Source organism: Homalodisca vitripennis, chromosome 5, assembly GCF_021130785.1.
Source record: "Homalodisca vitripennis isolate AUS2020 chromosome 5, UT_GWSS_2.1, whole genome shotgun sequence".
Lineage (NCBI taxonomy): Eukaryota > Metazoa > Arthropoda > Insecta > Hemiptera > Cicadellidae > Homalodisca > Homalodisca vitripennis.
In genome coordinates, this window is record NC_060211.1 from 34,615,236 (window position 1) to 34,643,114 (window position 27,879).

The 27,879-nt window shown below is 34.9% G+C and overlaps 1 protein-coding gene across 2 annotated transcripts; it reads left to right on the forward strand.

The window, feature by feature from the left end:
• Nucleotides 1-440: 440 nt before the first annotated feature.
• LOC124361982 (CREB-binding protein-like) lies at nucleotides 441-27,193 on the forward strand. Of its 2 annotated transcripts, none has more exons than XM_046816099.1 (4): nucleotides 441-601; nucleotides 11,339-11,586; nucleotides 12,869-13,029; nucleotides 13,912-14,137. In XM_046816099.1, exons 1-4 carry the CDS (start codon nucleotides 562-564, stop codon nucleotides 13,976-13,978), a joined length of 516 nt encoding a protein of 171 aa, XP_046672055.1. In that variant the 5' UTR covers nucleotides 441-561; the 3' UTR covers nucleotides 13,979-14,137. The 2 variants fall into 2 exon arrangements, with proteins under 2 accessions (XP_046672055.1, XP_046672054.1); XM_046816098.1 differs by lacking the exon at nucleotides 13,912-14,137 and adding an exon at nucleotides 21,841-27,193 and having other exon boundaries at nucleotides 443-601.
• The last annotated feature ends 686 nt before the right edge of the window (nucleotides 27,194-27,879 follow it).

Here is a 27,879-nt window from a genome sequence, read left to right on the forward strand (position 1 = left end):
CCTACACTTGGTATTGTTAGTAACCATAACACTGCCTGCTGACTTTACTGCTTGAACCCCACCTATGCAACCGACTGGGACCCGGGACGTTACAATACATATTTGTCTTCATGTTATGTTCTAAAATACAAACATGTGTTTTCTGATAGTGATAAATGCAATATAAGTTGTTTCATAAGAAAACAACTTATCAGCTTCATAAGAAGAATACATTCCCATACAAATTTTAAATTGATAAATTAAGGTTGTGCATCCTAAGAAAATATTGGATCTGAATAAATATCCAATAAATGAATTGATGGGATCCAAGCCATTTATTTCAGATTTCTTAATAGAAATTATATCCTTTTTATTTTGTTATATAATACTTGAACATGATTTCACAAGATGAGTCGTGACTGATGGACTGGCAACACTGCTTTTGTGGTTTCATTGGAGCCATCTCGTTGATGATATGAGTAATCTCCTTTAGAGTTTGACAAGTGCTAGAAGTTAGAACTTTATTCAGGTAGTTGTAGTTCAGTAATATTAAGGTGTCAAGTTAGATCGTTTATCAGGAAAATGGAGTATAGAAATACTGAGGTGCCAACATGTTGTGAGAGTACGTAATTTATAATTTAATAGTAATTTTTGTAAGGGTGGTCCATGCCCACCAAGGAATGGACTGTTATAAATCAAGCCAAAACATGTTAAATTATTTTCACTATTGATGACTTTAGTGCTGTATTCATGATGTAAATGTTCTGTTTTTGAAGGTTAATTCAATTTTATTTAAAATCAAATAGGCCTATGATTCATGACAGGATATACTGTTTAATGCATCACTGTTATACTACTTTGGCCATGAAGAAATTTGAAAGAAAATGTTGTTCAAGTGTCAATTAGGCAAAATAATGATTTCTATAACCAAAAAGAAAACTCTCAAAACATCAGATGAAAACAATTTTTTCTCATGAAGTTGATGGGTTTTTTAAACATTAGGTGGAGTAAGACAAAGAGGACTGGGTTTTATATCAATTAGTACAATCATCTATACTTGATATTCATTTATTGGATATGCCTTTATAAAACATATCAACATATCTATAGATAATCTCAATCATATTTTAAATTAATATAACTAATATAATGCACATAGTGATAATCTTATACATACTAAATGAGTTCTTAATTATCAAACAAATGATTAGAACTGGAAATTGGAAAAACTCTTAAATAATAATGAAATGATAACAATATAAAAACATTTGTAACAGGAAATACGAAATATGCGTAATTATTTATATATTTTCTCCTTTGTAGCAATAACTAATCGTATCTGAGAAGTTGTTGAAGTATCTTCTTGACCAAACCGTACTTCTCTTCTGCACAAATACTCACAGAGATGATCTGCAAGCAGGTCGGCTGATATGCTACTTTTTAAACTTTGTCTGTTATTATCTATAAAAGAAAATACGTTTATTATATGAAAAAGTGGTTATAGTTGATACAAGTTAGTTATTGTTAAAAAAAATCAGTATTGGTTAGTTATATCGAAAGTTATAATTGGTAATTGTCACATAACAGCTGGAGCGGCCAGATACGAGTTTTGCGTTATTAACTTATTGGAATCGTCCTACAGAACAAAACGATATAAGGTTTGACGGGGTGGAAATGAGAAATAACGGAAGTTCTAGAACATAAAAATGGAAGAACTGTTCAAGCGCGGAGCAATATTTTCATGTTCTACATCCACATCGGGCATCACGTGACCTTTTGTGACCATGATTCAACCTCGTGATGATGTCATCGGATGCGGGGCCATCTTTCCAAACGGAAATGAAAAATAATACTGAAATGAGCAGAATTTTGATCCAAATGAACAATTTTTCTTAAATTTCGAGCTACAAATTAATTAGTTGATATCGAGTTGAGACGAGTGCCTCCGGCCATCAGCGTGGGGCAGTGGATAAAAAACATCCCTCGAGATAGTACCTATCAGTAAAATATCAAATTCTAGAGGGGCTGATCAGAAATATAAATTGAATTGTAATGGAAGGCAATTAGGTACCGTGTAAAAAATTTAATAAATCATGAAAAACCCTAATATAAATATATAAATGTACATTAATAGAGAACACTTACCATTAGTGTGTTCCATAGAATGTACAGAAACTAAATAATCTTGTTTCGGTCGAAACATAAACTCTTTAACATACCCGACAAAACACTCTGACACACCAATTCACTACGATTGGTCGAACTATAGGTAAACCGTTTACAAAAAGACCCTGGATGACTTCAGTTCACGCAGGGTGGGGTAAATACCCCTCCGACGCCTTGATGCCACCCTCTCCCAGTATCACCACCACTTCTAGACATTCGCTCTATTAGATCAGTTGATTGATCTGGCTCAGTCGGTCTCGTTCACTGCTGCGATTTGTTCAGTTGAACCGGTCCGTACAGAGTTACTGAGCCTTCCCGCTAGAGCGTGTTATACCGGTCATCATGTTGACCGAAAAAAATGAACGACTGGTTGTAATAACCGAGTGAATGAAAGGATCTGCTAGTAAAAAGTGTTCGAATAGAGAAAGAAACAGCATATCATACAGTGAATGGATAGATATATAACAATAAATTTATTATTTCAGGAATCTAGTAAATGCTAATTTATCTATTAAAACATATTTAAAAAATGTATTTGTAAGTTACTAGGTACATTACTAAATATTTTAAATGTTAATACTTATAATCAATGGATTTGGTTGATTGATATGCCTTTGATTTATCATAAGTAAGGTTATTCCCTGCAAATGGGGAGACTCCCTACTCTCCCCGCTGAGTTATATGATTACTGTTTTATTCATAATCGGTTAACAGTGAACGAAAGTAACAACTGAACAATTTTGAGGACCTAGTGTAACCTAATGCATAAACTCTATAGTTTTAGTTCTTTTTCCATCTTCCTGAGGGAAAAGGACAGTTTGTCCCCGTGCTTAGTCCTAAAAAGGACCTTTGCGCCTCCCTTACTTTAATTTTGTGCCCTCAAAGACCTTTTGCAAAAACCAATCAGATTTAAGGGCTCCTGTTCTCTAATGTCCTTGGGGCTGAGGAGATATGCTCCCAGGTATCTTTTTCGAGTCTCTACGATGGCAGGACAATCTTAACCAAATGTGCTCCGCTGACTTCTTCTCCTCTCCACAGAGTCTACATTCGTTACTCTGACTAAGGCCTACCTTCATAAGGTGCTTCCTCAGAGGGCCATGTCCTGTCAACATTCCTAATATCAGTCTTATATCCTCCTTATTCTGGTCTAGGAGAGCTGTCCACCCTTTAGCGTAAGGAGAGATAAACAATTTGGATAGTCTTAATCCTGAGGCTCTACTCCAATTTTATTGTTGTGTCTTGTCCTCTTTTCCCAATCTTTGACCAGAGCTTTAATGTTGGAGAATGCTATCCCACAACCTGGCTCAGGCCCCACCAATGTGGATTCTGCTCCCTTTTTGGCGAGGATGTCCGCTTTTTCATTCCCATGAATACCTTCATGACCCGGTACCCAACCGGGTGTTACTCTGTTATTCATTGCCAGCTCTGCTAGAGCATTCCTGCATTCCCAGACTGCTTTCGAATTAAACGAACAGGTATCAAGTGCCTTCAGTGCAGCCTGACTATCAGAAAGTATTAGGTATGATAATCCTTTTGTCCTCAATTGTATGAGTCTTCTGGAACATAAGTCTATTGCCATGACCTCCGCCTGAATAACCGTGGCATGTCTTCCTAGGGGCACAGCCATGTCAACTCCAGGTCCATGTATTCTGTATTCTGCCCTAGAGTCTAGGAGTGAACCATCAGTGAAAAACTTCAGGACTCCTTTTGTAGGGTAGGTCTCCTTTTTAATCCATTTCTCCCTACTTCCGATAGAGACCGTATATGGTTTTTCAAAGGAGTATTTCTTAACCACAGCATCTGATACTTTAGTTAGCATTTCAGCCTCAGGAAATTTGTGCAATATTTTCATGTGGCCTTCTAAGGAGGTAGCATTTATTATCTATGTTCCTAGAAGTTTCATTGCGCTTATAGCGGCTGTTCTCAGCACCTCCTGGCCAAGAGGAGTGTAACCCAGGACCGCTCATCGCTCCTGTGATGCTTAAGCAAGCTAACCTTTGAAGACTCTGTAGCCTTTTTGCAGCTGTTGTTTGTTCTACTTTCGGCCACCACACTAAGGCAGCATATGTGACCATTGGTTTTATTATGGTTTCGTAAATCCAATATATCATTTTGGGTTTAAGTCCCCATTTAAATCCAAAAAGTCTCTTACAGGCCCCAAGGGCCATTATTGCTTTGGATATCCTGTTTCTAAATTGGGAGTTCCAAGTGAGCTTTTCATCCAGGATTAAACCCAGGTACTTCACTTCCTTTGTTTGGTTAATGCTGATTCCCTCCAGAACAGGTTGTGATAACTGGAGTTTTCTTTTCCTGGTAAAGGTAATCATATTTGTTTTTGATGGGTTGATCCGTAGACCTCCCCCTTGACACCAGTTACTTATGAAGTTAAGTTCTGTTTGTATTAGACGTTCCAACATGCCTTTGTTTTTTCCTTTAATCATAAGCACTAGGTCGTCCGCATAACATAGTAGCCTAATTCCTCTTCTCTGCTTTGCTTAGGAGATCATCCACTACCATTTCCCACAGGAGAGGAGACAAAACTCCCCCCTGGGAGCAGCCTCTTTGGGCTGTGATCGCAGCAGATTCATCTCCGTACTTTGCTTTCACCTGTGTCCGCTTTTTAGGAGGGTTACTATCCATTTGACTACCTCTGGGGAAACTCCAAAACGTTCCATCGCAGTCTCCATGGATTGATATGCTACTCGGTCGAAAGCTCCTTCAATGTCCATAAAGACGCTGACTAGGGCTTCCTTTTTTTCGAAGGTGTTCTCCACCTCTCCCACTAAGCTGTGGAGAGCAGTGGTGGTTGATTTACCTTCTATGTAAGCGTGTTGTGTGGGACTAAGTGGGTGATCTGGTAATATTACGTCCCTTATGTGTCTGTTTATTATTTTTTCCATAGTTTTCACCATGAAGGAGGTTAGGTTTATGGGTCTGTACGAGCTGGGTTTTGTCGGATCCCTGTCATTCTTCCGCACAAACACCACTAGTGCTATCCTCCAGTTCTTTAGTGTGTATCCTAATGCGAAACTGCTTCTAAACCGCCCATTTAATTCTTTCATGTGTAAATAGTCTGTTAGACTGCTATCTGGCTTTAGCAACCTCCCGCCTGGATCCCCCCCTGATTAGAGAATATGTACCCTCATTTCGAGTCAGGTGATCCCCCGGGAAGTGTGTCTCCAGAAGTAGTTCTAAGGTCTCCTTCCTGTTCACTGTTAGGTCACCATTGTCCTTTACTAGGGTCCCCATAGGCTTAGTGTGCTCCGTTTGGAGAGTTTTTTGAAGCCTGGTTGCCTCGGGAAGGCTGCTAATGTTTTTACAACAATTTCTCCAGGTTCTTCTTTTATTCGATCTAAGTTCTTTTTTATTCATTTTGGGCCTGTAGATAAGGGAGCCAATCGTCTGTCCTTTTTTCCCATTTTAATAGTTTCCTAGTTTATTTCTTAATGTCTCCAACCTCCCAGTCCACCACGGCACGTCCTTCTTCAATCAGTTTTGCCTGAGAGGGCAGTTTTTCTCGTAGGCCCTTATTATAGCTTGCTCTACTATTTGTGCAGACCTTTCTAATTCAAATTCATTTTTCTGGAAGGGTCCTATTTCTTCCAACTCTTCTACTAGGGACACTCTGTATCCTTTCCAGTTGGTAGATTTAGGAACCGTGTGGGTCACATATCTTTCCCCTATCTCCTCTATGTCGAACCTAATAGGGCAGTGGTAAGATAGTGAGGTCTCCTTCTAGACGTGCCACCTTACAATGTTTATGTGTTTGAGTCCTGTAGATAGGGTTATGTCTAGGACTTCTTTCCTAGTTCTAGTTATAAAGGTTGGGCTTGACCCTCTATTTTCTAATACTAAATCATTGCTGAACATAAACTGTAGAGGTTCCTCACCTCTTTGGTTTATGTTTGTGCTTCCCCAATATGTATGGTGAGCATTGCAGTCGCAACTGAGAATGAGGGCCGAACCTCTGTCTCTGCAGCTCTGCAATAGTCTTTCTATTTCTTTCGGTGGGCAGCTTGTTGACGGGTTGGGGAAATAGGCTGAGGCTATAGTAACCTCTCTGACCCCTTGCAGTGATGCCACTTTCACTGTAGCCAGCACCAGATCTCTTGTTATAAGATCTGTAATAGGAAAGGCTGTTATTAGTTTTGAAGTTAGAATACTTAGTTTTGAAGTTCTTGGGTTTTCAATTGACCGATCATATGCCTATGAGATTACCTACCTGAGTCGTGAATCCTCGGATGCAACCTCTATTGATCCAAGGTTCCTGGATTAGGGCGATATCCAGGCCTGTTGAGATAAACCTTCTTCCCAAGATGTCGGTTGCACCCTTTGCATGGTGTAGGTTTATCTATATTAGGCGCATACTTACGCTTTTTCCCACCTCCCCCTGGTGGTCCATCCCCATCTCTTCTTTTGGATTGTTTGGAGACTCTGTCCCCTTTTCTTCCTCGAGCTGAGACGGATGGTCCTTTAAGAGAGGGTTCCCTCTTCAAAAAGAGAGAACAGGTTGGTTTTTCATTTTCGACCGCTGGACTGGCTTGTGGAGTAAACCTTTCAGGTAAGGTATGTACAGATTGCTCATGACACCTTCGTGGTCTCCTCCACTTCCATCTCTTCAGCGGTGCTTTTTTCCGTGTGACCGTCTCAGATTTCTCTGAAGTCTCCTCTTCCCTTGCAGTTTTTCTGTGTTGCCTTGGTGTTTCTTTTTCAGTCTAAGCTGAACTTTCCCAAACTTGTAGCCGATCCATGGACCCTCCTTCTCAAGTTTGTTTGCTGTGGCGCAGTCGACTGCCAGGGTAAGTAGTACTGACTTCCCCTCGTCGCTTCTACGCAGAACGTTCCATTCTCCGACAGATAGCTCTTTATTTTGTACTTTCAGGAACTTCATTATCTTGTCGGTGTATACTATCAGGAAGATAGACAGTCGCAATTCTTGCACGAGGGATTTCTTCCTCTGATACAATCCTCAGACTGGCCCCTTCCCAAGGCTTGAGGGAGTCTCGCTTTCCCTTAAGCCATTCAGTTGTATCGGTGTTTTCACAGGTGAAGATCAGAACCCCTTGTCTCCTGTTAATACCGTAGAATCTTGGAGAGTAGGGACCCTCCTGTTCCTCCACGATAGCTTCCAGGATGAAGCTCTGGATCTCCTCCATCTGTTCTGTTGTGAGTAGGGTCTTGGGAAAATTGGAGTGTAGAACCCCCACCCTTATACCTGCTACCGCTTGTTTGTAAGAAGGTTTCTGGGGTTGTCCAGATTGCTCCTTATGTTCCCCCTGTCTTCCTTCGTTCTTTGTTTTCTTCCTCCAATGAGCTTTCGGAGTGGATCCATCAGAGTGAGGTCTTTTTGGTTTTATTCCCTCCTTTTGTTTGTTCAGTTGTTTGTTTTTTTCTTTTGGAATTGGTTTTAAGGCCAATTCCCTGGCTTCTTCCTGAGAGTAACCTCTTTACCGAAACCAAATCATGCGTTTCCTGGCGGCTCCACATAGTTTAGGCAGTACTGGGAGCTGTCTCTCGACTTTTGCTCCCTCTTCCTTCTGGTGATAACCCTCCAGTATTGCATCTTCTTCATCAGTTTCGGCTCTGACCGAGTCGGAGGTTTGAGGACTTCTACTAGGAAGTCCGCCTGTTTTTTGGGTTTGTTCAGGATTGCTAGGGTCAGAGCCCATCATCAATCCCTGTATGTTTTGTGAATTTTCATTCACTTTTAGAGTGCTACAAGAGCTCTACATGAGGTTTTGTTTCGTTATTTTTTAATTGTTTACTCATTTGTGTTCCCACGAGTAGCGGAGATCTAAAGGTCACCCAAAGCATTGTCCCGCTCTACTTGGGGAAGGCTAGGTTTAAACTGGAGGTCGCCAGGTATCCAGAGTTCGTATATTAACGACCAAGCTCTCCCTTGATCACGCAGCCCTCGGCATATGCTGTTCCACCTTGGCTTGGATACAGAAGGAAATCTAGATTTAGGATAGTTTAAGGTGGATTGTTGGGAAGATTACCCGACAGATGAGAGTAGTAAGAAAAGAAGAATGAATGTTGTGGGATAGTTTACTTAAAGCCCGCCAGATCAGCTCAGCCTGATCGGAATAATCAAAGAAGACAAGGTTTGGATCAGGCAGTTCCCAGGTGCACGTACACGAAAAGTACAGCACTTTAGAAGAGAGAAGGTGGCTGTGTGTGTGCTTCGTGGACGCTCTGGCTTGGCACATGTGTTGGGGTATGAAGACCCCGCCACTTCCGCACCCTATAGTTTTAGTTAGTTCCATATGATGTTAAGCTATGTTCCATGGATAAGAGTTTTTAAATTAACTTAATAATAATATTGTAAGTTTTAAAGGTCATTAAAAATAATATATCTGGTTTGAAAAAAATATCAAATTTATTTAGTTGGCAGGGAAAATTGACCGATACGATCTAGGTGAACGGGTCTTTTGAGACAATCTGATCCGGATCACTTGTTCACTTGACTGACCCATTCGAATTGAACGACACATCTCTAATGGCCACTGCCACTGCACGGCTAACCTCAAAACAAAATGCAAGCTTCCTGGATACATCTATGGCTACATTAATCTGTTCAATTAATATTTTACGCTTAGACTGCGACACGTGTATACGCCTACACACAAAAAAATATATAGTTATAGAACAGGTATAGTAGCTGTAGCGTAAACAAAACTGTGAGAGCGAGACACGATCCACACAGCTGATAAACAGATACAAGAAGGGGGAGCCCCTCCTGTGCGGTACTGGTTAGAAATTTGATACTGCGCAGGTTTCTTTAATAGCGGTTGACCTATAGTGGATGGTTGATCCATGATCGTCACGCACTCACTCGATCCAAACTATAGTACACGATATCTAGTGAAGCACTGACTTTTTGCATGCTGTTTTCCGCATATACTATTTTTAGGCAAAATATGTACAGAAGTTTACAATAGGCATGTGATTAAAGTAAATGGTTAAATTCTAAGACTAATATTTTAGTTGCTTCTAATTTATTAATATCTTCTACATTGTTGTGGCTTTTGGTTCTAGTCTCATACCAAGATATATGCTTATATATTGGCTTATTTTGGTTGTCTTAAGTTGAGTTTTTTCGGTTACAACTTCTCACTAAAACAGTGGTCTCATGTCTTTGAAACTTTGTTAACATTGTAAAAGCTTTTGTAACATTTTTTTTTGTGAACCTTAAATTTTATAACAGAGAGTAAGAGTTAGATTTTATTAACTTTGGCAGACAGGCCTGATCAACCTGGAAAATCCATATCAGCTGGCTATTAAACAGCTGCAGCTCCAGCTGGCCAAACAACAATTGACTCCTACTTCCTGTTGGACTTTGTTACTGACTGTCAGGCTTCACGAGGCTTATCGTCTCTCTCTCATGGCGATAGTTTGAAGATTGTTCAGTTGGAAATTGAGTCTCCACGAGGTTATCTATAATGTCTTTACCTACATTGCTCCCTTCCTGGCCCATTACTGGATTGTTGCCAAGGTGAGGTATTTTAATATTCTTTTAAGTCAAATAATGTGTGCTACCAAGAAATTATAAATACTTTTGAATACAGATACTTGGAATTAATTTTTCTTTTCTCAACCAACCAGAGTAAATATATTAGTGAAATTAAGAAGCAGAAATTACTTGAGCCTTTATTAATTTGTAAGTTGTACTCATAAATATAAATCCTTTCAGATTGTAAATATTATCATAGTGTTTTAATGGTTCATATTTTCTTAGATCCAAACATATGTTGTTGCAATGGTTAGAACTTTTATTTTAAATAATGCATTTGAAATAACAACAAAATGTACTTTAGGTAATAAATAGTGTTGTGTGGCCTATAAGTTAAAAATTATCTGTTAGTCTGTATTATTTTTGCTGTTGTTTGTAAATTCAGGATAATAAATGTTGGTAATTTATGCTACGTGCTTTGTCAAAATGTAAGTAAGAAAAGGCATTTGTAGAATAGGAAACAAATATGAAAAGATGTTTTCAAGTGAATTCTATTTAAAGCTTATTTTAGTTAATAATTTATTTTTGGAATTTAATTAACTATATCTCATTATATTGACTACTGTAGATTGAGTAATTGACTAATAGTTAATTTTTGGGGTTATTTACATTACAAAACCGATTATATATCTCTCAAAATACTTCATGTTAAGATTATTTCACGGAATATTTAGGTTTCATTGTTATTATTGTTAACATAAAATTTTACGTGCTATTCTGAAGCAACTATTATACATCTTTTAGTGTCAAATATTTTTGTAGATTCTATTGTCTGAATTGTGCTCAGGGATTTGTTCGGGAGCGGTTTGTGTGTGCCTCCACATAGGTCTGCGTACCACTACCTACCCAGTGCCCGTGCCATACCTGCTACTGTGCCTTCCTCCCTGACTGTGAGCCCTTACGGAGGCGTATGGTTGTGATCTACGTAGTTGAATAATTACTTATAAATATCTTTCTTTATTGGATACATATTGATGTTTAATGTGCTTTGTGTAAATATGTGTCTAGTTTATGTAAGTATTGTTTGATTGATATCTATGGGTAAAATACCAGAAGTACTAGTGGCCGGCCAAGGTAATGTTGTTTAGTGTATAATTACTGGTGTTTAGGGTATATTGTATTGATAAATCTAAGGGTTACCTGTACCCTCAGACTGTTGAGATCCAAATACAGAAATGGTAATAAAACCTTTTTCCATGATATGAAATGTAAAATTGCATAATTTTAATAAATATTTCATTTGATAAATGTTTCTTGTGCAATAAAAAAAAAAAACAGGCTCTTAGAATTTTTCTAAACTTAATGATTACATTGAATGAGTTTAGCTTTCTTACATGTATTTCCTTTTCTTAAATTTACCTTGTATTTAACTCACTCTTACTTTGGTTGGTTATAAGGTCATTAATTTTACAACATCATTCAGTAACGGGTCTTTTCCTTGTTCTGACTCCGTTCTCCTACCACACTACTACTGGAAACAAGGTGGCGCCCTCGGATAGTACCGTTAACAGTTAACTCTACTACGCCGTTAACTTGTGAAAACCACACCTACCCTTCCCACCCCCTAGACTGAGCAAACTGGGACCGCTACACTTTAGTTTTCCTTTTTTAGAATATTCTTTCCTTAAATTGAACTAAAGTTGTGTTATGCTATTGAAAATATAAATTTTACATGAACAGGTGGTGAAGTGGTAAACAATGAGGGTGGGATGGCGCAGCAAGCCCAGCCCCCTGTTCTTTCCCTTGCTCAGCCACAGTCGGAGGCCCTGGCTGGTGGCCAACCTGGCACTACTCAAGCTGCCTCCCCCCAGTTGCAGACACAGACCCCCACCACCCTCTCTATTTCTACTGCTGACCCCGAGAAACGGAAAGTCCATGCAGACAAGTGTCAAAGGCAGGAGAGCCAGGCAAACGGCGAGGCATGGCAGGTATGGTGATAATGTTTTCCTTTATTCAATTTTTAAGTGGTGAATAAGTCTTAAGATGAATTAATCAGTTTAGACTGAATTTTTCCTTTGTTGGATTCATTTGATAGGCTTACAGATTTTTACCATTATGCATTTCAGTTTTGTTATTTATAACTTTCCATTTTAAATAAAAAGATACATTACTATATTTGAATTTAGGATTAGTCTATTGAAGGATCTTAAATAAAAAAGTGGGTATTGGGATTATTTTCTTCCTATTAGATTTTGTATTTTGTTGTCAAGGTTTCTTTTTTCAAAGTCTTACCCCTCAGTCTATATTGTTACAATATTATTGAGTCTCAGAAACCCTTTCTGGTTGGTTGAAATGCTGGATGTGTGATATCAGTGTCGATTGTAATAATCATTGTGTATAGGATCTTGTATAACCATCTTACAATCTAGCTGAAAACTTGAAGTCATTTGGTAATTTGTTCTATATACATATGTAAAATTATTGTTGTATAAATATGTTACCCTTTTAAATATGTTTTCTTAGTGATACTGATTGCAATAGAATAATTTTCGCAAACCAAACCTCTCAAGTAATTTTAAAGCCAAACAGCAAAAACATATATCCGATCAATACAGAGACAATGAACAGATTTTTGATTATTCAACTTTTAACAGAATTAATAATGAGCCTTTATGATGAGCATTGGATGTAATTTGATTTATGATTTTCTACTGTTCTAAGTAAACTATTCCTAGTATGGGTTTCAATGTATGCTGCTGCATTGCCTTTACGTCAAACCGACGTTGTATACCAGTAAATTCGTGGTCTCATACTGAAAGTTGGTGCACCTCCAACTAAACACACACAACTAAACTACACACACTAAACACACACACACACACACACACAACACAGTAAACTACATTCTGTTCCACGGTACTGCTGTATTTTAATTGTTTGTTATCCTTATTTTGCAAAATTGGATACATGTATTTTCCAAACATTAGAGTAACGTATACATGATGTTATGTTTTGTCAAACATGTCTACAGTCAGTTTTTAGTCTAACAGTCATCATAATGTTATATTTTTTGTTTATTGCTTATCTGGATTAAACTTAACATAATTATTTTACATTGCATTACCATTATGGGTAGAGCAAGTAGTATTTGAGACAGAAAAATTGATAGGGTTAAGAACTATAACTTTTGAGAAGATTCAGATGGTGAATTTGAAACAATCTTTGCTTAATTTCTCATAAGTGGAGTTTAATTTGCTGTGGTGTCTTTAGGTTCAAGAGGAGGCAGCTAGGCAGCAAGTGCCCCAGTTGACTTCGGTCAACTATGGCAAGGTAAACCCTTCTGTACCCCAAGTGATGCCCCCACCACAGTTACAGCAACGGGGACCCCCACCTACACCTCTGCTCTCAATGGAACAGTGGCAGCAGAACAGGTACATTCAAACACTTGCTGAGTATGTCCTAGTTCCGAAATATGATGTACAAAGATCGATTCACGATTTATTGCTGACATTTGAGTTCTCATTAGAAAATATTTCTATGAAATTGTTTTAAATTTCTGGCTTGTATTTTTTGTAACAGCTCTATTAAAAAATATATATAATTACCAAATAAACAATCTTCTAAACCCAAATACATATACTTTCTATAGACCAAATTGCATGTTTAATATCAATTTATGTATGAGTGAAGTAATTTTACTTTTATACAGTTATAATTTGTTTCCAATTTAACAAACTAGAAGGTACAGTTTTATATGAAAACCCTGTTCTTTGTATTGTGTTCTTTGTTTAATATTTTCACCCTGCTAATCTAGTTGTCATTTATAACCATTACCTCTAGATGTCTTCTAAGTTGTCTGCAAAAAATTTTAGTTTTAAAATAATTTAGCCATCAATCTAGAATGATAATACACTCTTACACTTTGTTGCTAATTAAAATTACTAAATATCAAATTCTCAATTCTGCAATCAGCCACTTCTCAGCAATATCAAGATGTTTTTTTTTTTAATTATGGATTGTTTTGATTTATTTTTACTCTATATTGTTTCCAACATTTAGATTAAAAGCCTGTGGTCTTCTGGTTAAAGTTCCATATCAACATTTAAATCCTACAATAAATCAGATTTTCATTTTTATTGCATATGCTTTGCATCTAACTTACAGTGAATAAATCAACTGGAATAAAGACAATGTATGAACCACTATCTCAAATTTGAAGTCCTAAATAAAAACATATGTACTTTCACTTTTTATCTTATATTCAACAATATTTCAACATTTGCTTTATAATTTATTCCTTTATTTTCTTATAGGAAAAATAAATTGGAAGAAGTTCTGAAGAAAATTCCAGCCACCATAAAACAAAGAACACGTGAATGAACACATTATGATTGACACTTGTACAGTTACTTCATTTTTTCACTAGTTGTTAGTGATTAACACTTCTATGAATTACAAAATGTATGAAGTTAAAAACTGACTATTGTAAATATTGTACTTATTCTCACCATTTGTATATAAAGTGTATTTGGTGCTTAACTGAATGCTTATTTTTACTTTTTATTGTATGTTAAAGTTATACAAGAAACATTATTTATCAAGATATATTTAATTTATAACACTGATTACTTGCAATAATTAATGTCAGCTGCAATAAAAAAATGTTTATTTTGAATTATCGCTTCAGATAACAGTCGATGACATATTTTTTTAAAAACTTATTCAAAACGAATTTTACAGCAATGTTGGTTAATTTAAAATGAAGATAGAAAGTTGATTCCGATACTTTCATGTACGTACCACGCCATACTATGCCTAATTTATAGAATTAATATTGCAAATTGAAGTTGAAAGGAATTGATTTCAACAGTTACTGAAAATAATAATAGTGTTTTTTGAAACATAACATTTCTTTATCTCTGAGACACCATTGCTTCAAAATGTAGCATCCAGATATTTTTGAAATCAAGAGCTTAAACCCATCAAGTTCAGACCGTGTTATCATTATTATAATAATTTCTAGATTTCTAATAATTTATGTAGATTTTGGTTGAATATTCCTACATTTAAATTATCTTGCTGTTTAAATTTGTTATTTTATTTTTTTGTTTTTTGAGTGAAGAAAAACTTTAATCAAGGGGAAGTAATGGCCGGTCCAAACATATATGATCATGATTAATCCATGATGGATAAAGTCACAGACCAACATGAAAATGAAATTAGAAGTGACTTCATACACAGTACATTAACTTAAAAGTGTAATACTAGAACTCATCAGTGCAATATAATTCTTCAAAGCATGATATGTTACACAAACCTAGCTTAGCCACATACATACTTGGATATAACTAAACGCTATGAACAATACATGGAAATATAGCTGAATGGACATGTGTAAATTGGTTTCTGAAACATTAGAAAAGAGTAGATAAATATAAGACAGTGAATATTCAGTTTTAATGTAAAAGACTATTGTTATTATTTGAGATTTAAATCTAAACAAGAACATCTGTACTATTTACATATTTTGCAAAGATAATAACAGTGTTATTATACTAAGTTCAAATTTCTAAACTGATATGCAAGATGTGTTGTGTATGTGCACACATTTTTAATGAATGAGAAGAGTAAAATAACTATTTTTATTATACATTTTAAATATTTTTAAATTAACATAATTATATTTACATTGGTAATTAAATATTGTTGCAGTGTTGAGCATTGTAAGGAAATGTTTAAAGACATCAAACTTTACCAGTTTTATTGGATTTAAACCCTGAAAGCTGGCAATTTATTTAAAGAATATAGTACTCTCATCAATTGATAGGGAATTAGTAGGCATGTAAGCAATGTTACACAGGTCTTCTTACACTTAACACACAGACATGTATCCGTCAGTTAGAGGTCTACGAGAGAAACCTTTTTGTTACACTTGGTAAAAATTATGAAACTTCTCTGATTCGGTGCAAATAAGTTTTCCTGAAATGTGTAAAACCATTATATTGTCCATTGAAATTATGGAGATGGTCAGAGTACTTGAGCTTGTTGAATTCCCAACGCAGTTTATACGAGTGCATGATACAGTAACTATCAGAGTCACTTTCATTTCGAATTTTATTGATCAATACAATATCTATATCAGTGTCTATTAGGTGGTCAGGGTACTAGAGCTGGCTGAGTTCCCTGCACAGTTTGTGCAAATGGATGATGCAGTGATGATCAGAGTTACTTTCATTCTGTATGTTATTGATTAAGACAATAACCATTTTACTGTTTATTACTTTATTAAGTAACTAAACCTTTAAAAACTGTGCATATTTTTGCACCAAGAGCATTTTGTTTCAAAATTGTGGATAACCTGGTATTTCAAAATTTTATAAACACTGCTTAAGCTTTATATCGTCCAACAGATCAGTATATGCAGTATATGCTTGTATAGTGATTGCAAAAGGAACTGGGACTCTGATTTAAGTAAAATTCAACAAGCAGTTAACTCATGTGTGAATGACAGTACAGACAAGCTCTGAAATTCCGACATAAATGGTGACAAAGGGGACTTATGTCATAGTAAGAGAGAATGTTCTGTTTATATGGGAAATGCTGTGGAGGTTCGAGATGGGACAACAGTCGCACTCACTAACACTGGTCACACCCGCGGACGGCGCACCGGGTACAGCAAAGTGGTGCAGTCAATATAACGGCTTGGATTGTAGATATTAATATTCCAGAGTATTAATATTTAAATTATCAATAATACATCCAAGACGATATAAAATATTTTTTGATTAGTAAGCTCCTAGTAAATATTAAGTACAATGTATTACTAAATTTGTTAACTATTAAATATTATCTGGTTTGTCTAAAATAAGAATCAAAGTTCTAAATAAAAACAATGGATTTATTTTAAACTGGCAAATTAATAAGTTCAACGTTTCAGAATTTTTATCACTATTTTCCACAAAGAATTGACAAACCTTTTAGTAAATTTAAAAATTCCTTTGGCAAGAAATAAAATATTAATCAAATATATCAAACTAAAAATCAGAGCTTCTTCTTCTTCTAAAATAAAATAATAAAGTTTTAAAATAAAAATGAAATACCACTTGGAAATAACTAAAATAAAAATGTTCACTTCTAAGTTCACTCACAATTCAAAAATAAAAATGTAAACTTCTCTTTACACTGTTTGAACCTTAACTTTCAAGTCTCTACAATTCAAATTACAACTCTCTCAAACAATATTATTAATGTTCAATTAATTTCCAATTAATAATTCTCAATAAAACAGTTCCAGTTAAATATTAATAAATTACTACTTTTCCAAATCTCAATTAAAGTTATTAACAAAGTTCAATTTTAATTCACTTCTCTTGCAAGCATGAACCAAATGTAACTTGTATGATTCTATTATGCTCTATTGTTCCTCGAGAATAAGTTATTCAGATTGCTCTGTAGTTTCTATGAATTTAATTTTTCCTATAAAAAAAGACAACAGAATTAATTTAATATCAGATCAAGAAGACTATTTCAATAAAACGTACAATAAATTTGGTGCTTACCTCAAAATCACTCGCGGAAAAAATTTAAGAAATACGGCGCACTGCAATTAACTTTACTCACGAAAATAACCAAAAGAAGGGCGAAAATTATGAGCGGGGGGGCGCTTAAATACTTCCCTTTCCAACCAACTTTTCAGGACATCCACGGTGTTCTCTCATTGGTCCAGCTGTATCAAACAAGGAGAACAATACTCGCAACAAGACAAGTTCTAATCAATTCAAGGCAGTCAACCTGCCTTCCTAACAATTTAAAACTACCAGTACTAACTTGCCAAAGGATTACATGTTCGTTTTTTACCCTGACATTTCACAATCTAATCTAAAATTAAATCCCAATATTTCGATCCCAAAATTTTTCTTTAATTTAAGTTTTAATTCAAAAAAATAAATCAATGTAGCTTTAAAAATGCTACAAGCTTAAATGTACAAATTATGAAATAAAAACTGATTTTATAAGAAGAAAAGGCCAAGAATAAATATACAGGGTCTGTTCAATTCAATTCAATTCAAAACCTTATTTATTTCCAAATAAAGAAATTACAGTTCCATAATAGAGTAATATATACTATAGTAATTTTCAGGTATGATTAAAACATTAACATTACTTAAAATATAGGAAAAAGGTACCCACATAGGCAAGCCTGTGCGTGGGCACGAGTCATTGAAAAGATAGGTCGACCCACATTGCCGATAAGTTTTAATCATATATAACTCAGATATGTAGCACAATTAACACACTCACGTACATACATAAATACATAAACCTAGCTCCCATTACAATAGAGCTAAAAAAAAAGTAAGTAAGGTAACGGGGCATAGGCTAGTAACAGACATGAGCTTGAAGCAAAGGAAAAAGAAAATCCTATCTGTAATTGGATGCAATAACGTTCTCCGTTGCCTCCCCTCCCAAATCCGTGAGCCAATTAACCAGTAGCTTCTTAAATATTCCCATTTTTATATTATAAAAATCAGTTAATGGTCTCGGTAAATTTCTAATCAAAATTTGCATTATATAATGAGAATTAGTTAATGTAAAGCTTTTAGTTAATCTATCTGTTAAAATATTTACTGAAACCGAAATCCTAGTTCCGTACCTATGGTTAGTTCGTCTAAAAATTGTGTTATTGTTTTTATACATATACAAAACCAATGTTTTTATATATAGCTGCCTGACCCCCAAAACTCCCATATCATTAAAAAGTGCAGATGATGCATAACTGTTATTCAATAAGTATCGGGACTGGTTTGCTGTATCCTCGAAACAGTGCAGCAGTGGTTGAGAGGGGTCAGATCCATTGGCCTCGGTAGAGGGGTCCCCCACCTCTCAGGCAGACTTTAATTCAGTTGCATGTGGGCATGCGTTCAGACAAGAGGTGGATTTTTGTGTGATTTTTTCTGGTATCATTGCGCCAATGTGGAGCGGTCCGCTATGCTGTGAAGTTTTGCCCAAAACTCAGGAAATCCACGTCCGTGATTCGTGAACTAATTCAACAGGCTTATGGGAATGCTGTCTTAAGCTGCTCTAGAATTTTTGAGTGGCACAAAATGTTTAAGGAAGGCCAAGAGTTCGTCAGAGACGATCACTCATCAGACACCTGACGAGCACTCAAACCAATACTCAGGTGGCCAAAGTGAACACAGTTTGGAACCCTGACAGGCGTTTAACCATCACCCTTATTAGTGAGGAGACCGGCCTTTTAGTCAGAACCGTCCACACCATTGTAATAGAGGGTCTTGCAATGAGGAAAGTGTGCATGAAGCAGATGTCGAAAGTCTTCGAGTGAGGAACAAAAACTGTCACGGGTGGAAATTTCGCAAAAATTTCGGATTGCATACGGGAAGATAAAGATTTTCTTGACGACATAATTACCGGCGATGAATCACGGGTGTTCCAGTACGACCCGGGAACAAAATGTCATTTCAGAATCGCACACGCAGGGGCCCTGCATCAGAAAAAAGATCGGATATCAAAATCAAAACTATGTTTTTTTCTGACGAACGTGGCATTTTACACATTTAAGCTTTTTCAATCTTGGCGATCCAGAATGCATCCATTGCGATGATTGATCCTTAGTTTCGTCTTATCTGTAAACCCATGTTTCATCACTTGTCATAACCTGTTTCAGTAATTCTGTTTTGTCGATGACTTCATTAAGTGACTCCTAAGCAACTTCCATTCATTGCTGGTTTTGATCAACATTCAACAATTTTGAAGCAAATTTTGCGGGCACACCAAATGGAGCCATTTCTTCTCCAATTGTAATCCAACGATTGTTCATAACCGTTTCTTCTACTTTTTTTTATTTCAATTGTTGATCTGCTGGGGCGTCCGGAGTGTCAGTAATCATCAATGTCATTTTTGAAACATTTATATTGCTTTAAACCCTTCTTAACATTTTCCACATTTAGTTGTTACACATTATTTCATTTTTCACACAAAATTTGATACAAATTCTTTGATACTTTTTAACAAACAAAAGTCAGAGTTCATAAAGCACATCTAACCTTAGTTAAGTATTATCACTGAAAAAGTAAACAATGAATAAAGTTACAAATTATATTATACTCCAGGGGCATGATTACCTATGTAATAAAAATAAACTTGACAATCTGAATCTCCAAAACCGTGAAACTTAGCAATTCCCGTTACTTTTTGAACACACCTCGTGTAATGGTTAATGACATTCATAAATCAAACAGAACTCCCTAAGATTCTTATGAGAACATTCTCATGTACTATGTCAGGACTATTGTGAACGACAGTACAGATATTTATATTTAGTCTAAAAAATTATTTGAGTGTATATTAAAATCCTGCTCAAGCATTCTAAGATGGGATATATACATTTCCCATACTAAGTGTTGTAGTAGGAAAATGGAGAGGTTAACACAAATAATTTCAACTAAACTGATGTTCCAAATATTTGTAATGTCAATAGTCAATAGTCTTTATTTACAATTTCATGGAGAAATGTACATGTGTCAATAAAATATAGGTTTGGGTTTATTAAAAATTAACCGGTTCGGTTGGGGTTTGGTTTAAATGAAGCAGAGAACTAAAAAATAACCACCAAAAAATAACTCTTTCTTCGTGTCTTATTTGCTACTAACTTGTTTGGTTATTGTACGAGGTGTGTTCAAAAAGTACAACAGACGAAAAAATTGATGAAGTGAAGAAAATGGTATTGGCCAATCGTCGAATCACGGTTAGAGAAATTTCCGAGGATCTAGGCATATCGATTGGCTCGTGCCATTCGATTTTAATCCATAATTTGGGCATGAGACGGGTTGCCGCAATTTTGTACCAAAATTGCTTAATTTCGATCAAAAACAGCATCGCATGAACATTGCTAATGAGATGTTGGAATTTGTCTGCGACGACCCGAATTTGCTCCAGAGGGTCATAACTGGTGACGAATCGTGGGTTTACAGTTATGACATGGAAACCAAAGCTCAATCATCTCAATGGAAGCTGCCGCACGAACCAAGACCAAAAAAAGCACGCCAAGTTTGGTTGAATGTGAAAGTTTTGCTTACAGTTTTCTTCGATTGCAGGGGCTTGGTGCATCATGAGTTCTTGCCACAAGGTAGAACGGTGAATAAGGAATATTACCTGCAAGATACGCGCAATTTGCGCGAAGCAATCCGCCAGAAACGCCCGAATTTGTGGAAAAACAAAAATTGGCTTTGCACCATGATAACGCCCCTGCTCACACATCGCTGCTTGTACGCGACTTTTTGGCCAAAAACAACACACTAATAATTCCGCAGCCATCGTATTCCCCAGATCTGTGCCGTATTGCCCTCTGTGACTTTTTCTTGTTCCCGAAACTGAAGAGGCCCATGAAAGGACGACGCTACGTTACGATTGACGAGATAGAGACGGCATTGAAGGAGGAGCTGAACAAGATACAAAAAAATGATTTTTTTAAGTGCTTTGAAGATTGGAAAAAACGTTGGCACAAGTGTATAATATCCCAGGGGGATTACTTTGAAGGGGACAAAATAGATATTCACAAATAAATAAATAATTTTTGAAAATACACAATTTCGCGATACTTTTTGAACACACCTCATAGTTTTGTAGTGAGATATTAATAAACTAAAGTTTCATTTAAGAATCTTGCAACTTAAAAACAAGTCGGGCTTATTTGTAATGCCCTACTCTGCAATAGTCACTATGTAGGCTGGTTATGTTCATACTTTTTGTAATTATTATCAGTCTGCTGTATCCTTTTGTCTAGCCAACTGTATAGAACTCCTAGAAGCTTTTACATCTTCAATTTAGAGGGAACTCATGTTAAGATCTTAGGCTCTGCTTTTAATGTGGTGATGGTTAATACTGTATTATAAATAGTAACTCCTGTGAACTATTATAAATAAAGACTATTGGTCTGACCATATCTATTATAATCTTAAAATTTTAAATCTTAGGTTTTTAATATATAAAATAATTTTGTTATAAAAACCCTTCATAATTTATTAGTTATAGGGTGTTTTGATATTTTATGTGTAAAACTTCTTATAACCAGTGTACCACAAACAATATTTCAAGCAAAGTCCAAATTAATGCTGATTTAAACTACATTAACTCTTTCTTATGCTGTTTATTCTCTATTATTTGTCTCTGATTTTGAGATTGATGTGGAAAAAAACAGAAGCTTTATGGGAATTTTTTTACAGGTACCCAACACTTACTGTAACGATTACTGTACCGATGAGGCAAGCCCAGCCTGCAGCGAACCAAACCATTCACAAGCAGGCCTTGCAGCAACTCCTGCAGAGACTTCGGTCCCCTAGTACACAGGAGCAGCATCAAAAGATCCTCCAAATACTCAAGAGCAATCCTCAGTTGATGGCCGCATTCATAAAACAACGCCAGTCGTTCCAAGCTCAAGCTCATCAGCATGCAACAAGCGCAACAACAGACCGTGAATGTGCCACAGGCACCAATGCAGACATTGCAACACATGATGAACCAACAACAGAACCCTCAGCAAAACAGGATCCATATGCAGATGATTAACCAGCCCAATCAGCCTCAGCAGACCCAGCAGATGAAGCAGAACTGGTATAAGCATCAGATGTTGGTGATGCAGCAACAACAGCAGAGGCAGCAGCAGTAGTTGCCTTCAACTTTTCAACTTGTTATTCAACTTTTATATATTTTACCAAAAAGTAAAGACATAAAGCATTTCTCATTTGGAATGTTAACGATTAGATTTCTCAGTTTTAAACTTTTTCATGTCAACTGTAAATGTTTGTTGTTTTTGTTTTCAGTTTCTTTTTAAGGACACTGACCTAAGAACTGTTTCAGTGACTTAAACCGCCTATTATTTATATGAATGTATTGTTATAAACTCTTTTATCATAGGATTATACTAAAAAACTTCTCCTTTTATATAAATCATCATGATGCAATTATTTTCATTCTATGAAAAAAAGGTGCCTTGTAAATAATACATTGTAAGTTTATACGTCGGACTTTGTATATAATTAAGCAAGTAATTGATTCGTATACATTCATAAATGCATTAATATAAAATGTATGTATATATAAAATGTATTATACTATCCGACAGGATAGGATAGCCATGTACATTGGTTCAAGTTCCTCTCTATACTTTAAAGAGAAATTTCATACAAAAGCTGTACTTTTGAGGATTATCTCTTACTATTAAATTTGTTAGATATATTTATTGTTGTTTTATTTGTTGTTCCCTAAACAATTTGGAATTTAATCTGAATTTGAATCAATATTTTTTACTGTTTATGTTTTGTAGGTGATAAATGTAGGCTTGTAAATAACTGGTTTCATCGAATCTGTCCATACCTATTGTGACTTCTTTGTTGTAGTTTTTTATTTATTACAAACCCTCTTTTGATTTGTTATTGAAGGAAATATATATGAACTGACATAAGTCGTATTTATTTTCATAATTTAAAAATTGATATAATTTTCCTAAGATTATTTTTTACAAAAGTATGAACTGACCAAGTCTGGATTTAAATTGTGTAAACATATGGTGTGCGCTCTTCAGAGAACAGTCTTCCTAATCGTAAAGTCTTCTATTCAATTTTGGAAAAGTTGGAACTTCTTGTCTCTTGCTAAATTTCAAGTTCCACTCATCCTCATGTCTGTGGGTTGGACTTCCCTTTGCGTAATACAGTTAAGGCTCGTCTTTGCTTATGTATCCAAGGTGAGAAAATTATTGTTCTAGAGTATTTTTTACTTTTTATACAATGTATTCGTTTTATAATTTTGCTTATTGTTGTTGATACAATTTAATGTTTTTTATTGGTGCAGTAGTCAATCTGAAATTAACCTCATCTTGTTGGTTTTGAACATCCAGAATGTAACTGTTATCACATTTTGTCGCATAAAAACAAGCAAATGAAAACTTCTACTACTCATAATTTGACTGACAGTGACATTGCATGTGCATGGCGAACCCATCCAAACAATTGTGAATTTGTATCATCAATGGCAATTATATGTGCTTACATATTTTGTTACCAAGTTGACATATCTCATTATGGAATCAGGAGAAATGTCTCACTGATACATGAATGACAAGGCTTTTGCAAGTTTTCTGAGTACATTTTACAATTACCAGTACAATTACTATTATAAAATATACAAAAGGATAAAGAAAGAACTTTGTTTTAACGTGGAAATTCAAGTCACAAACTTGAGTTTCTAATTAAATACTGTATACATCACTTAATTGGGCACAAATATTATAATAATTGTATTAATTCTTTGTTGGATAGATTATTTGCTTGGAGACATATTGTAAAGATTTTTGCCTTCTGTTTAGTATACAAATGCAATTTTCACACAATCTATGATCTCATATTGAATAGATGTCAGGGTGGCTGTAATTGGGGGTTTAGGTGAACATCAGGGGTTGGCAGAAAATAATGATCAGAGAATTAATCCATTTTCTGATTAACAATAGAATATCACTCAAACCCTAGGCAGTACGCATGATTGTATTAGTTGAATTGACCTTAAAATATATTAATTACAGTAGTTAGCATGTACTGAAGAAGGAGGTACCGTATCAGATATTACATTGCCAAAAAGTTGATGTGGTTTTTCATTCTAGGTTAAATATTAAACTTTTGGTACTAATTTAATTAACTTGGAAAACCCAAAGTTATTTATTAGATTTCCTAAATTTATACATTAAAAACGGGAATAAATATTTTATTCAGTTTAATTGAAATAGCTCCATTCTTTGCACTGTTTAATGTTACACTTTTACTGATTAGATCTAGAGTTCACTGTTTTTCTTGTAAAGCAAGCACCTAATATTGGTCCTGATCTGTCCTTCAATGCCAAGGGGAAGTGAATTGAAAAGAGAATATACATTTTAATCAACTTTCATGCGTTGTACTGATTAGTTAGCCAGTATTATTGTGTGGGGAGAAAATATATTTTTTTTAACATCAGATACAGCAGTAACTTTACTAATTGTTAATTTGTGATTTTTAAAACACTATTTTCATTTGTTAGGTACTGTATTCAAACAAACCATGATTATTACGGTCTTTGATTAATTTTTTATCCTATTACTCCTTTGTAATGTATTTGTAATATTAGTGTTCCTTTTACGTTAAAAATTATATGGATGAACACCATTAGGTTTATTTATTGTAAATGATGTAAACAAAATTGAATCAAATGTGTAGTAGAGGGTGACAACGACAGCCATTGTAAATAAATGTTTTCCTATATGATACATTGTTGATTGACCCACACATCCAGCCGGTTAGTCTTACACGTTTACCGATTGACAAGTGAATAAGGTTGTAAAGGCGATTATGAGTTAATTTTGTTAATAATATATTTTAGTAAATTAATGATTGTTTATGTTTTCTGTGGATAAATCGGAAACTTAGTTTGTAATCATAAATCAAATTACCTCAGTATCTAGGATCGGAAGATACTTTATTCCTTGGTGTATAAAAGATGCTGCATCGTACTTAAGCCCAGTGATAATCTGAGAACTTCTCATTTATCGTAATAGATGTGATGGTAATAATTCACATACTACGCCAATAGACACTTATCTGAAATGTTTCCTTTTTAAATGTCTGTAAACATCGAAAGTTATATTTTTACAATTTGCTCATTAATGTTTATTCAGGAGTTGAGCATTTAAGCAGAATAACTCAGGACCTGTCTACTGTTCTTGAAATTTATTTTAGATTTTCAGGAGGTTAAAACTCTAATTTACTAATCCTTTATTGTATCAGATGATAAATTCAGTAAACTTAGCATGATGTATAGCCACCAGTTCTTCAATTGAAAGCGGCTATCTGATTAAAAAAATATAAATAATTCTCTTATAAACTAAAATGTCCACAACTAATTGGACATCAACTGTGCAAGTTGAAATCTGTATTTATCATAATTGGTTGTACTTAGAAAGTCCTCACATTTAACTGGGCATATCCATCCCCAATGACTGCCTCTGCAAGGATCTATCTGTTAGATGTTGTAGATTTAAATGGTTCACTCCTATAGATATTTTGATGTTACTAAGAAATAGTCCTACCAAGGCATTAAACTTTTGGTTTGCCCATAATAGTCTTCATCAGATCGGCTTGAAAGCCGATTTATCTTAACTAAAAATTTGTCATTTTCTCCACTAGTTTACACTGGTTATACACAGGGTGAATAGCTAATGACAGTTTCTTAAAGAAATCCAATACAAATTATGAAATTTACTGTATTTTTTTTTTTATTAAACCATAGAGATGATTTTGGATTTGTTGTATGGAAATATCGTAAAGGATTGGAACTCTAGGTTATCTTAAACTCATTTGTCTTTTGGAGCTGAAAATGTTAAAATTATGTCATGATTTTGAAAGTAGTCATTTTTTTCTGAAGAATAAACTGCTGAGTACTAATTGAAGTGTAATTGATAAGACAAAAATATTCAATGTTATAGTGGAGAATAAAATTAACTGTTATAATTGAATTCTAAGAGTACAAGAAAAGGATAATCGTGAATAAATAATAAATACAGAATCAGAGCTTTAAGGCTGCAGCATTAATAGGTTATATTGCATTCTGTTTTGAATGTTAAAACCTCTTTCCATGTGGATACTCGCTGAAAATATGGGTTTATTTCCATAAATATAATACACATCAAAATTTGCATGCTATTGTTACAATTTTGCTAGAGATTTGTAGGATTTGATGTTTGCTTTAAATTGTATCTTAACTTTTTAAACTATGAATGGACGAAAACACCTGAGTTTTAAATGTCTGAATGTTTATATAGTTCAAAATTGGTTTTACAGGAACATTGAAGGGTCAACCGTCTCATAGTTACTAATACATAGGCATGTATGTATACATCATTTCAAGAAATTCTCTTATATTTAGTTAATTAAAATTATTTTTGTTATTTTGCCATCAACATTTATTTACAAACTATCTTAGAAATTCCTATGAATGATCTTGATCTAAGTTTTATTAATTTTTGTAATCATAGGTGTGAATAATTATGTAACATAAATGTGCATGGTGGGTACGATCTTGACATTTGAAACAAGCTTTGGTATATTAATTTGCATTTTAATCATTGACTACTCCAATGTCCATTACTCTTTATTTGTTTAAGGTTACATCCTTATTTGCCAAAAATGAACCAAATTCTAAGTTAAGTAAGTCATTAGGTAATTAAGGTCCAATTAGGCAATCCTATCCGTACTGGGAAATACATTTCGCATTGTAAATATTGTGTTTAACTATGTAAGCGCTCAATGTATAGTGTACATTATCGTGACATGACGTGACTTGTAAATAGCATATTTCTGTAACTACCCTGTGGTTGTTTCACACAGAAAAGATAAGAATGTAGCTTTTCGTTTATTATTTTTGTTATATGAGTGTTGCCAGAGAATGGAACTTTGCAAGCCGACTGTACATAGTTGAGTGCTCCTCTCTTGTCTCACTAGTTGTTAGACATTTGATGAATTTTTAAAAAAAATAAATATTTAAGTAATTACAAGTTAATGATGTAATGTGTTTTCTTTATCGACCTTCTCTTCTTGTTTCGACTATATCTGAGTAAAATTACATAGTTGCTACTGTAAAAATTTCAGTATGTTGAATTTTTAATTCTTTTCTCACTGAACTTGGAAAAAATTTTATCCTGGAAAGTTAGAGAGAGAGAACTTGATTTTATTATTATTCTGGGTGAATAATTCTGGATAAAATAACTATTATTTTTCTTTATTTGACGTGTAAAACATGTTTTCCATCCCTTTGAAACTTGTAGATGCAGCACAAAGAAACTGGATGTGTTTGCATCCTGATGCCTTGCATCAAGGATCCTGAGGAAACAAGTAGTCGAGTATTACTAGTGAAATGAGAATGTTCCAAAAAGGAAAGCCAACATCAGGGTCAGTTCAGATATATTGTTGACACTCGTCTCAGAAGAGCCATTTAGGAGAAGAATAAGGATACAGAATATGCTTTTTTATCTAAGTGATAGCTTTCTAGACCCATAAAGACATTATACTTACTTCATATCATTTCCCTACTTTCTTCTTAGATAAGGAAATGACGCATTAATAGTAATGCTGAGAGGTGAAACTATGTACATCTTAGAGTAAAAGTCGATTAATATACAGGAGCACTTTTATATTCATTTTTCACTTACGAATGAGTTAACACTAAAAAATATAACTAAAATTAAA